Source organism: Saccoglossus kowalevskii, chromosome 6 (assembly GCF_978046115.1).
Source record: "Saccoglossus kowalevskii chromosome 6, keSacKowa6.1, whole genome shotgun sequence".
NCBI classification, from domain to species: Eukaryota; Metazoa; Hemichordata; class Enteropneusta; family Harrimaniidae; genus Saccoglossus; species Saccoglossus kowalevskii.
Genome location: NC_140646.1, coordinates 40,614,630 through 40,628,825, shown reverse-complemented (window position 1 = coordinate 40,628,825; position 14,196 = coordinate 40,614,630). Strand labels below are relative to the sequence as shown.

Below are 14,196 nucleotides of genomic sequence, written 5' to 3'. Positions count from 1 at the left end.
ATAGATTTTTCGAAAGCATTTGATACAGTGAACCACAGTATCTTAATTGCAAAACTTGAACTTTATGGTATAAGGGGGGTTGCCTTGTCCTGGCTTAAAAGTTATCTGACAGCAAGAAATCAGTATGTTTGTATTTATAACACTAAATCCCAAACATTGCCAATTACATGTGGAGTACCCCAAGGTTCCATTCTAGGGCCCATACTATTTTTGTTATATATAAATGACATACCACAATCCACTGACCATTTTAACTTCAGATTATATGCTGACGACTCCAATATTTTTCACACAGTTCAAAACAAATCTAACCAAATCAACATAAACGCTCTGAATTGTGAATTTCAAAAGGTGGTAATGTGGTATGATGCAAACAAACTTACTATCAATTCTGATAAAACAAATTACATGCGTTGAGTGGAAACCCCGGAAAACACTAAACCTGTCGAAAAACACTAAACCTGTCGAAAAACACTAAACCTGACAATAAAAACACTAAACCCGCGGTAAAGGGTGTATTATGGGTGTACCATAATCGTCCAGTGAATATTTGATTAAAAGAAAGCGAAAACATGAAACAGAACCCACGACAGGTTTAGTCTTTTTCAACAGGTTTAGTCTTTTTCAATAGGTTTAGTGTTTTTCAACTGGTTTAGTGTTTTCCGGGGTTTCCACTCAACGAATTACATGTCTATTGCCAATACACATAAAAAAATCAAAACTGAGGGTCAATTCAATCTTAAAGGTGACCAATTAAGTGAAACCTGTAGTATTAATTACATCGGAATAACGATGGATAAACATCTGACATGGAAAAATCATATATCACTAGTAAAGAAAAAAATCAGTAAATTAGCAGGTATATTTTTCAAGCTCAGATTCTTAGTTCCACGGACGGTATTAATAATGTTATACAACACATTTATTCTTCCCCACATTTCTTATGGATTAGAGGTTTCCGGAAATACATATCAATGTCACCTGCAAAACATTTTACGTATGCAAAAACGCATTGTTCGCATTATCGCCTTTAAAAATTACAATACACCCTCAGCACCTTTGTTTAAACAATTAGGCATTTTAGATATTTACAAACAACATTCTCTACAAAATGGAACCTTAGTGCATGATGCCATTTATGATAGATTACCACCAATTTTCCACAACTACTTCCCGCAGATCGAACATAATTATAACACAAGACAAAACTACAAACGTAATCTTTCTCTCCCCAAAGTTAAGAAAAAATGTGGTCAATTTTCTATAAAATACATTGGCTCGAAAATATGGAACACAATTCCGACTCATATTAGATCTATACAGTCGAGAAACATATTCAAAAAAGAATACAAAAAATATCTTTTGTATACTTAGTGAACTTGGTGTTTTCTTGTACATAAAATGTATATACATATCTATATATTGATATATATATATATATATAAACTCATAGTTGCTGTCGACATAGGAAGTAAAGTAAGCAAATAACACCGAATAAACGGCAAGGTAAAGACTATGTCTAATTATAGTAAATACGTACTGCGTGCGTGACTCGAACCGGCGATCGCGTACGGCACCTAATCGCCTAGCTTCACGCCACTACACGTCTTCCCCTCGGCCACCGGGCATCCCCAAAAAAGGATGCTTAATAACCGAGCTTATTACGTGCAGAGAACGTGAAACCCGTCCACGCGTATCGCACGTAATAAGCTCGGTTATTAAGCATCCTTTTTTGGGGATGCCCGGTGGCCGAGGGGAAGACGTGTAGTGGCGTGAAGCTAGGCGATTAGGTGCCGTACGCGAGCGCCGGTTCGAGTCACGCACGCAGTACGTATTTACTATAATTAGACATAGTCTTTACCTTGCCGTTTATTCGGTGTTATTTGCTTACTTTACTTCCTATGTCGACAGCAACTATGAGTTTAAAAATTATTTCTCAGTACTTATTCACTGTTAAAATGCTGTACCATTACTTTCACCATCCTACTACAGCCAGATCTGAAGGCATTTGCCGCATTCTGGCCATGCTGTGTGGCGCGTATCGCGTGGACGGGTTTCACGTTCTCTGCACGTAATAAGCTCGGTTATTAAGCATCCTTTTTTGGGGATGCCCGGTGGCCGAGGGGAAGACGTGTAGTGGCGTGAAGCTAGGCGATTAGGTGCCGTACGCGAGCGCCGGTTCGAGTCACGCACGCAGTACGTATTTACTATAATTAGACATAGTCTTTACCTTGCCGTTTATTCGGTGTTATTTGTTTATATATATATATATTTGTTTTCGCTATTTCTTTAACTAGCCCTAATACTTACTTATTATGAATATTTATTTAAGATGGGAACGGACTAGATTAGCAGTCACTTGACGGCTATTTTCCGATCCTATTCTCACTTTTGTTCTTGCATTGTATTTAGTTTTTTTTTATTCTATTATTGTATTGGTTATAATAAGGAGAATAAACTTAAACTTAAACTTAAACTTATTACCTGTGTAGCCTTGTAGACAGTCATACTAGTATCCATTTACTATGTATCAGATCTGTCATTATGTATTACATTACCTGTGTAGCCTTGTAGACAGTCATACTTGTATCCATTTACTATGTATCAGATCTATCATTATGTATTACATTACTTGTGTAGCCTTGTAGACAGTCATACTTGTATCCATTTACTATGTATCAGATCTGTCATTATGTATTACATTACCTGTGTAGCCTTGTAGACAGTCATACTTGTATCCATTTACTATGTATCAGATCTATCATTATGTATTACATTACTTGTGTAGCCTTGTAAACAGTCATACTTGTATTCATTTACTATGTATCAGATCTATCATTATGTATTACATTACTTGTGTAGCCTTGTAGACAGTCATACTTGTATCCATTTACTATGTATCAGATCTGTCATTATGTATTACATTACCTGTGTAGCCTTGTAGACAGTCATACTTGTATCCATTTACTATGTATCAGATCTATCATTATGTATTACATTACTTGTGTAGCCTTGTAGACAGTCATACTTGTATCCATTTACTATGTATCAGATCTGTCATGTATTACATTACCTGTGTAGCCTTGTAGACAGTCATACTTGTATTCATTTACTATGTATCAGATCTGTCATTATGTATTACATTACCTGTGTAGCCTTGTAGACAGTCATACTTGTATTCATTTACTATGTATCAGATCTGTCATTATGTATTACATTACTTGTGTCGCTTTGTATACAGTCATACTAGTATCCATTTACTATGTATCAGATCTGTATCAGATCTATCATTATGTATTACATTACTTGTGTAGTCTTGTAGACAGTCATACTGGTATCCATTTACTATGTATCAGATCTGTCAGTATGTATTACATTACCTGTGTAGCCTTGTAGACAGTCATACTAGTATCCATTTACTATGTATCAGATCTGTCATTATGTATTACATTACCTGTGTAGCCTTGTAGACAGTCATACTTGTATCCATTTACTATGTATCAGATCTGTCATTATGTATTACATTACTTGTGTAGCCTTGTAGACAGTCATACTTGTATCCATTTACTATGTATCAGATCTGTCATTATGTATTACATTACTTGTGTAGCCTTGTAAACAGTCATACTTGTATTCATTTACTATGTATCAGATCTGTCATTATGTATTACATTACCTGTGTAGCCTTGTAGACAGTCATACTTGTATCCATTTACTATGTATCAGATCTATCATTATGTATTACATTACTTGTGTAGCCTTGTAGACAGTCATACTTGTATCCATTTACTATGTATCAGATCTGTCATTATGTATTACATTACCTGTGTAGCCTTGTAGACAGTCATACTTGTATCCATTTACTATGTATCAGATCTATCATTATGTATTACATTACTTGTGTAGCCTTGTAAACAGTCATACTTGTATTCATTTACTATGTATCAGATCTATCATTATGTATTACATTACTTATGTAGCCTTGTAGACAGTCATACTTGTATCCATTTACTATGTATCAGATCTGTCATTATGTATTACATTACCTGTGTAGCCTTGTAGACAGTCATACTTGTATCTATTTACTATGTATCAGATCTATCATTATGTATTACATTACTTGTGTAGCCTTGTAGACAGTCATACTTGTATCCATTTACTATGTATCAGATCTGTCATGTATTACATTACCTGTGTAGCCTTGTAGACAGTCATACTTGTATTCATTTACTATGTATCAGATCTGTCATTATGTATTACATTACCTGTGTAGCCTTGTAGACAGTCATACTTGTATTCATTTACTATGTATCAGATCTGTCATTATGTATTACATTACTTGTGTCGCTTTGTATACAGTCATACTAGTATCCATTTACTATGTATCAGATCTGTATCAGATCTATCATTATGTATTACATTACTTGTGTAGTCTTGTAGACAGTCATACTGGTATCCATTTACTATGTATCAGATCTGTCAGTATGTATTACATTACCTGTGTAGCCTTGTAGACAGTCATACTAGTATCCATTTACTATGTATCAGATCTGTCATTATGTATTACATTACCTGTGTAGCCTTGTAGACAGTCATACTTGTATCCATTTACTATGTATCAGATCTGTCATTATGTATTACATTACTTGTGTAGCCTTGTAGACAGTCATACTTGTATCCATTTACTATGTATCAGATCTGTCATTATGTATTACATTACTTGTGTAGTCTTGTAAACAGTCATACTTGTATTCATTTACTATGTATCAGATCTGTCATTATGTATTACATTACCTGTGTAGCCTTGTAGACAGTCATACTTGTATCCATTTACTATGTATCAGATCTGTCATTATGTATTACATTACTTGTGTAGCCTTGTAGACAGTCATACTAGTATCCATTTACTATGTATCAGATCTGTCATTATGTATTACATTACCTGTGTAGTCTTGTAGACAGTCATACTTGTATCCATTTACTATGTATCAGATCTGTCATTATGTATTACATTACTTGTGTAGCCTTGTAGACAGTCATACTTGTATTCATTTACTATGTATCAGATCTGTCATTATGTATTACATTACCTGTGTAGCCTTGTAGACAGTCATACTTGTATTCATTTACTATGTATCAGATCTGTCATTATGTATTACATTACTTGTGTCGCTTTGTATACAGTCATACTAGTATCCATTTACTATGTATCAGATCTGTATCAGATCTGTCATTATGTATTACATTACTTGTGTAGTCTTGTAGACAGTCATACTGGTATCCATTTACTATGTATTAGATCTGTCAGTATGTATTACATTACTTGTGTAGCCTTGTAGACAGTCATACTAGTATCCATTTACTATGTATCAGATCTGTCATTATGTATTACATTACCTGTGTAGCCTTGTAGACAGTCATACTTGTATCCATTTACTATGTATCAGATCTGTCATTATGTATTACATTACTTGTGTAGCCTTGTAGACAGTCATACTTGTATCCATTTACTATGTATCAGATCTGTCATTATGTATTACATTACTTGTGTCGCTTTGTATACAGTCATACTAGTATCCATTTACTATGTATCAGATCTGTATCAGATCTGTCATTATGTATTACATTACTTGTGTAGTCTTGTAGACAGTCATACTGGTATCCATTTACTATGTATCAGATCTGTCAGTATGTATTACATTACTTGTGTAGCCTTGTAGACAGTCATACTAGTATCCATTTACTATGTATCAGATCTGTCATTATGTATTACATTACCTGTGTAGCCTTGTAGACAGTCATACTTGTATCCATTTACTATGTATCAGATCTGTCATTATGTATTACATTACTTGTGTAGCCTTGTAGACAGTCATACTTGTATCCATTTACTATGTATCAGATCTGTCATTATGTATTACATTACTTGTGTAGCCTTGTAAACAGTCATACTTGTATTCATTTACTATGTATCAGATCTGTCATTATGTATTACATTACTTGTGTAGCCTTGTAGACAGTCATACTTGTATCCATTTACTATGTATCAGATCTGTCATTATGTATTACATTACTTGTGTAGCCTTGTAGACAGTCATACTAGTATCCATTTACTATGTATCAGATCTGTCATTATGTATTACATTACCTGTGTAGTCTTGTAGACAGTCATACTTGTATCCATTTACTATGTATCAGATCTGTCATTATGTATTACATTACTTGTGTAGCCTTGTAGACAGTCATACTTGTATTCATTTACTATGTATCAGATCTGTCATTATGTATTACATTACTTGTGTAGCCTTGTAGACAGTCATACTGGTATCCATTTACTATGTATCAGATCTGTCATTATGTATTACATTACTTGTGTAGCCTTGTAGACAGTCATACTTGTATCCATTTACTATGTATCAGATCTGTCATTATGTATTACATTACCTGTGTAGCCTTGTGGACAATCACACTTGTATCCATTCACTATATCATCGCAAGTAGCACCATTTCTACAAGGGTCCGGTTCACAGTCGTTAATGTTTATTTCACATCTATCTCCTTGGAAACCAGCAGTACACAGACACTGGAAAGATCCAATCTGATCTTCACAAGTGCCATGCAAACAGGGTGAAGATATACACTCATCAACAACTGCAAATAAATTACTATGAATTATTCATGAGATTTGCCAGACTAACTCACAATACTAACAAATTATTGATTAACGTTGCTTCACAACAAGCTGGTCATTTAATTATATTTAAGATATTAAGATACAGATGTGAAAAACAAATGTGGAAAATGTATCCTTCCAACTCGTAAAGTACTATGATTCCATAAAATTATTTCAATATAGTGAATATAAGAACATAAACAAAGACACCAAGTGTGACACTAACAACAAAATTATATGGCTGCTAGTCAGCCATATTGCATAGAATCTTGAAAAACATCTTTGTAAAATAATATTAATAGTTATTGTATTCTCAAGTTATAAGCAAAAATGAACAAAAATAAGTATTTTTGAAAGAAAAATCTGAAAACAATGTGCCTCAGTATGCAAACATGTGTTACACATACTCTGAACATACGTTTGAACAGAATAGGTCAGCACAACTTGGAGATAATACTGTACACATATAAAATGTAGGTTTTTAGGATATATTGGGTCAAATATGGCTGCCAGTTGGCCATTGTGTATTTGAATAGAAGGACAAATCTGGGGCATATGCTTATGTATCAACTACATGTATGTACCATTTTGGGGAAAATCTATGAACATCTGAATTAACCTATGCTTGTACTTGCACACATGGGAGACAACATGACAGGGAAAACTGTTAATATATTATAATAAATTCTTACCTATGCAGTCATTTTCCGATTCTGCTCCTGTATTTACTGTTTCTTTGTTAACAGGGCAATCCTGACAATCTTGCTGGCCAGTTAACGGTTGAAAATGGTGTATTGGACACGGTTGGCATGGTGATAAACCAGAAATTGAATAATGACCTAATTCACAGTAATCTATTGAAAAAAAAAATCTACGTAAATTTATATTCTTTTCAATTACTAAATTAACCACAATTTATTTATTTTTTGATTGCTATAGTATGTGAATGTGATTCCAATATTAATAGGAGCAGCAAGGCCATTATGGCAAGAATCATTATCATGAACCAGCTAGGCCATTATCCCAAAGAATCAAAATCATTATCATGAACCAGCTAGGCCATTATCTAAAAGAATCAAAATCATTATCATGAACCAGCTAGGCCATTATTCCAAAGAGTCAATATCATTATCATGAACCAGCTAGGCCATTATTCCAAAGAATCAAAATCATTATCATGAACCAGCTAGGCCATTATCCCAAAGAATCAAAATCATTATAATGAACCAGCTAGGTTATTATCCCAAAGAATCAAAATCATTATCATGAACCAGCTAGGCCATTATCCCAAAGAGTCAATATCATTATCATGAACCAGCTAGGCCATTATCCCAAAGAATCAAAATCATTATAATGAACCAGCTAGGCCATTATCTCAAAGAATCAAAATCATTATCATGAACCAGCTTGGCTATTATCCCAAAGAATCAAAGTCATTATCATGAACCAGCTAGGCCATTATTCCAAAGAGTCAATATCATTATCATGAACCAGCTAGGCCATTATTCCAAAGAATCAAAATCATTATCATAAACCAGCTAGGCCATTATCCCAAAGAATCAAAATCATTATAATGAACCAGCTAGGTTATTATCCCAAAGAATCAAAATCATTATCATGAACCAGCTAGGCCATTATCCCAAAGAGTCAATATCATTATCATGAACCAGCTAGGCCATTATTCCAAAGAATCAAAATCATTATCATGAACCAGCTAGGCCATTATCCCAAAGAATCAAAATCATTATAATGAACCAGCTAGGCCATTATCACAAAGTATCAAAATCATTATCATGAACCAGCTAGGCCATTATCTAAAAGAATCAAAATCATTATCATGAACCAGCTAGGCCATTATTCCAAAGAGTCAATATCATTATCATGAACCAGCTAGGCCATTATTCCAAAGAATCAAAATCATTATCATGAACCAGCTAGGCCATTATCCCAAAGAATCAAAATCATTATAATGAACCAGCTAGGTTATTATCCCAAAGAATCAAAATCATTATCATGAACCAGCTAGGCCATTATCCCAAAGAGTCAATATCATTATCATGAACCAGCTAGGCCATTATCCCAAAGAATCAAAATCATTATAATGAACCAGCTAGGCCATTATCTCAAAGAATCAAAATCATTATCATGAACCAGCTTGGCTATTATCCCAAAGAATCAAAGTCATTATCATGAACCAGCTAGGTCATTATCACAAAGAGTCAATATCATTATCATGAACCAGCTAGGACATTATCACAAAGAATCAAAATCATTATCATAAACCAGCTAGGCCATTATCTCAAAGAAACAAAATCATTATCATGAACCAGCTAGGCCATTGTCCCAAAGAATCAAAATCATTATCATGAACCAGCCAGGCCATTATCACAAAGTATCAATATCATTAACATGAACCAGCTAGGCCATTATCACAAAGAGTCAATATCATTATCATGAACCAGCTAGGCCATTATCACAAAGAATCAAGATCATTATCATGAACCACCTAGGCCATTATCACAAAGAATCAAAATCATTATCATGAACCAGCTAGGTCATTATCACAAAGAGTCAATATCATTATCATGAACCAGCTAGGCCATTATCACAAAGGATCAATATCATTATCATGAATCAGCTAGGCCATTATCACAAAGAATCAAGATCATTATCATGAACCAGCTTGGCCATTATCACAAACAAAGAATCAATATCATTATCATGAACCAGCTAGGCCATTATCACAAAGGATCAATATCATTATCATGAACCAGCTAGGCCACTATCACAAAGAATCAATATCATTATTATGAATGAGCTAGGCCATTATCACAAAGAATCAAAATCATTATCATAAACCAGCTAGGCCATTATCACAAAGAATCAAGATCATTATCATGAACCAGCTAGGACATTATCATGAAGCAGCTAGGCAATTATCACAAAGAATTAAGATCATTATTATGCAGCAGTAAGGCCATTATCATGAAGCAGCAAGGTCATTATCATTAAGTAGCAAGGCCATGTTTGTGAAGCAGCAAGACCATTAATGTGAAGCAGCGAGGCCATTATTGTGAAGCAGCAAGGTCATTATCATTAAGTAGCAAGGTCATTATCGTTAAGTAGCAAGGCCAATATTGTGAAACAGCAAGGTCATTAGCTTGAAGAAGTAAGATCATTATCATGAAGCAGTAAGGCCAATATTGTGAAGCAGCAAGGTCATTAATGTTAAGAAGTAAGGCCATTATCATGAAGTAGCAAGGCCATTATATTAAAGCAGTAAGGCTATTATCATGAAGCAGTAAGGCCATTATCATGAAGCAGTAAGGCCATTATTGTGAAGCAGTAAGGCCAATATATTAAAGCAATATTAGAGGCCATTATTATGAAGTAGTAAGACCATTATATTAAAGCAGTAAGGCCATTAACATGAAGCAGTAAGGTCATTATTGTGAAGCAGCAAGGCCATTATTATGAAGCAGCAAGGTCATTGTTGTGTAGCAGCAAGGCCATTATTGTGAAGCAGCAAGGCCAGGATTGTGAAGCAGCAAAGCCATTAGAGCAAGGCCATACCTGAGGTACCTATATGTATAATATCAAAGCAATCAAACTTCATAACATTGCTAACACGTTCAAATTACTGCCAAACATGTCTGTAAAGATTTTTCCCATATACTCACTCAAACACTGTGACACATCAGTGGATCCATTAGTTAAACTGGAAGACCCAGTAGGACATCTTTCACATGAACTTTGACCTCTGTTGTTCTGGTATGAACCTTTGGCACACGCAAAGCATGGTTCCAATGTACTTTCTGACCAATAACCTGCTTTACAATAAGCTGCAATATATACCACATTTATATAAGAATGTTAATCACTATATAGAGTAAACAACTAAATACTAAAATAATTGAAAAGTATTCTTATAAGAATACTAAAAGAATCCAACTGTATATTGGATACGAAATGATTCCAGTCATATTTTTATTGGGGTACAAAACAAGTGACCTGACAGTTGAAATAACTCAGGTAGAGAACAAATTGTTCAAAAATAATGTACACCTCAAATATTATGGTAGAGTAAAAGAAGAATTCTAAAAAAACATCAAAGTTACATACACACTAAGTATCAAAGCAATTGAGCTGGCATTTTTTAAGAAGAATTCAAAAATAGCATTTTTTACCAAAATGATATGCCAAAAAATCTGAGAGAGATCCACCCAAGGTATCTACATACCAAGAATCAAAGCAATTGAGCTGGCAGTTTTCAAGAAGAATTCAAAAATGGACAATGACTGGACAACAGACGATGACCGGATGAAGACGGACAATTGCCTATATGAATATCTCCGTTCTGTCATCTACGATGACAGTGGAGCTAAAATTTAGGTTGAGAAAAATGTTATATTTTCGGAATTTATTTACATAGCTATTAAAATGTCTGTTTAGAATGTCAAAACTTACAAATGTATTTTAAACATATTTGAAACTAGGTTTTGAATGTAGAAAAAATAGCACAATCTATTGTGTAGTCCTTAAATAAGTCAAGTGATTTGCAACTAACTAATAAAACACATTACAACAAGCCATGCATGACACAGTCCCCGTTAGTTATTTAATTTAAGATATATAGTTTAATTTAAAGTAATAAGCTGGGATATAAACATGTCAAGAATATGATTATGATGATTGTTTAACATTTAAATGATTGACATTTGTATCTGATTGTCAAACGAGTATTGACAGATTTTGCTCTGGAACAGCATTAATTAAAACACTAGTCATTGAAAATGACACAGTCCCTGTTAAATTTTTTAAAGTTCTCTTTGTGCTCGTCATATTAAAGTGGAGGGGTCATCGCGAGCGTGTCCTTGAAACTTGAGTTCCAAGTGGTGTATACAACAGATTGTTTATTTACATCAAAACACGTGTTCTGTGTAGTAGTAATATGGCCAAAAACATAAACAGCCATTATTCGGCTATCTTTGATCTGATTATGAAACACACTGATATGTATGATGTATGTGCCTAATACGAATGAAAATGGTACATAAATTTTGGAAATATAGTAGTAAGGCCAAAAAGTCAGATGGCTGTCAATCGGCCATCCTTGACCAGATTTTGAAACAAATTGTCATGGACTTTCATCCTAACATGTATAAAGTACATGTATGTGCCAAATTTGAATGAAAACTGACAGAGCACGTCCAAGATACCACATATAAAAAAAACAAGATGCCTGCCAGTTGACCATCTTTGATACAATTGCGAAATAAATCGTCATGGACATGTATCCTAACATGTATAATCTATGTACCAAGTTTGAATGACAAAGCATGTCCAAAGTACAACATTTTCAAAAAACAAGACGGCTGCCAGTTGGCCATTTTGAATCGAATCGCTAAACCACTGCATGTGCATATGTCCCACATAAAGTACTAGGCACATGCAAAGAATGAACGGAATCAGTCCATAGGATTCTGAGATATGACTCCGGACGGACACATGGACGCACAGACGGACGGATGGAGACCGAATTATAAGTCCCCGTTTTCGGATTTCGTCTAAACAGGGATTAAAAATCAGCCATTTTGAATACATGTATAATGAATATATAAAATTTGAACATAATCAGTCACAGCAAGTCAGAGATATGGTACAAGAACCACATTCATTAAAACAAAATGGCCACCAGTCAGCCATTTAGAATCTTATCTGAAAAACAAAATATACCAAGTATGAACAAAATCCATCTGTAAACAACCGAGAAATGCTTGATTTTGATGATTTTTTAGCGCCATTTTTAATAGGGACGTCAAACCAATATATCTGTATATCTATGACAAGATGTATAATGAATATTTAAAATTTGAACATAATCAGTCACAGCAAGTCAGAGATATGGCACTAGAACCACATTCATTAAAACAAAATGGCTGCAGTCGGCCATTTTGAATCTTAACTGAAAATCAAAATGATGTGCATCAAGGTCCTATAATTTCCAACATATATACCAAGTTTGAACAAAATCCATCTGTAAACAGCCAAGAAATGCTTGATTTTGATGATTTTTTAGCACAAAAATGGCCACTATTTGGCCATCTTGAATCAGATCGTGAAACAAATTGATGTGCATATGTATAATATCATGTATAATGTATGTGTGAAGTTTGATTGTGATTGGTCCAAGCATTTCTAAGATACAGGTCCTGACGAACACACGGATGCACGGAGATCAAAACATAAGTCCCCGTTTTCGGACGCGCGACTAAAAATATTTTCAATACATCAATTCCACACATGCTGGAAATAAACATATGCTAAAAAGTGACCTCAGAGCTCAGCTGTCTGTAGAATATCTTCATCACAACAGAGTTGATAATGTTTTTTTACAATGAAATATTAGTTAATTGTCATTGTTATTGTTATCACAACTCAGGTAGTTTATATGGTTGTTGCCATGGCAACTGTTATCATCTTGTTACAAATTGTGGTCCACAAATGTTCTAGCATAGTGATTATCAAAGCTACCAACACCACCCAATGTACTTGTAACAAACAAACTTTAAAACTATTCTAAATAGTGGATTCAATGAAGTTGAAAATATCAGTTTTGATCAAAAGTTATCCAGAATATTTAGTAAAAATACAAAATACACAATTGTGATATTGACACAAAATGTGCAAATACTTATTAAAACTATCAGCTATTTGTTTTCAAGAAGAAGATGAAAATGTAAATGTTGAAAGACACCGGACAATTAGCTCTGCTGTGTCATTTTCAATGACAGCGTATATATAAATAGGTGTGAAACATATTTATCATAGTATTGCGTAAATTCATTAGACACCCCTAAAATCTTTGAATTATTGGGCTGGTATCAAAAACATAGAATTTAAATGTGTTTTTCAATGAAATCATGTTTATAATGCATTGTAAATTACATACAAATTGTTTAAATCACATGTAAGTTTAATTATTGTAATTAAGTATTGTAAAGGGCCTTACTTTTACAATCACTTAGATCACTTGCTCTAGTGTGTTTTGTAGTTGTATCACTTGGACATGACATGCAATTCAACTGAGCTTCTTTATCTTGATACCAGCCTACTGGGCATGGTACACAGATATTTCCATCAGCTTGCTCCATCCAATAAGTTCCACGTGGGCAATTAACTGCAAAAGTAATGAAAATTTATAATAATAATAATATGAGGTTATTACGAGGATACTTCAAAGTATCCACGAAAACAGTACAGCTGGATTATCGATGCATGGTGTACTCTCCGAGTGCATACTTTGAGAAATGTTTAGAACAGAATCAGCAAATTTCTTTGTGTGGAGTCAAACCTTAGTGGCAGCCATGTTTGTTTTTATTACCGTATTAGAGGATGCGTACACGCGTTATCATTCCATATTTGGAATTCACATTTCCTAATATGGTAGGATGAAAATACCCCATCAAATACCGCAAAATCATGGCACGCTTAACTTAGGGTGTTACAGTGACAGATGTATA

General features: G+C 34.1%; 1 protein-coding gene across 1 annotated transcript in view; it reads right to left on the bottom strand.

Annotated features, from left to right (window-relative positions):
* LOC144360105 (sushi, von Willebrand factor type A, EGF and pentraxin domain-containing protein 1-like) overlaps positions 1-14,196 on the bottom strand; it is a gene marked incomplete at its 3' end in the record, with an annotated part of 87,576 nt that overhangs the window by 25,305 nt on the left and 48,075 nt on the right. Inside the window, exons 15-18 of the mRNA XM_085500710.1 lie at positions 13,686-13,853; positions 10,354-10,515; positions 7,366-7,527; positions 6,445-6,651 (exon numbers count right to left, since the gene is read on the bottom strand). Of these exons, the coding sequence (XP_085356836.1) occupies positions 6,445-6,651; positions 7,366-7,527; positions 10,354-10,515; positions 13,686-13,853 (699 nt within the window). The remainder of the gene's footprint in view (positions 1-6,444; positions 6,652-7,365; positions 7,528-10,353; positions 10,516-13,685; positions 13,854-14,196) is intronic.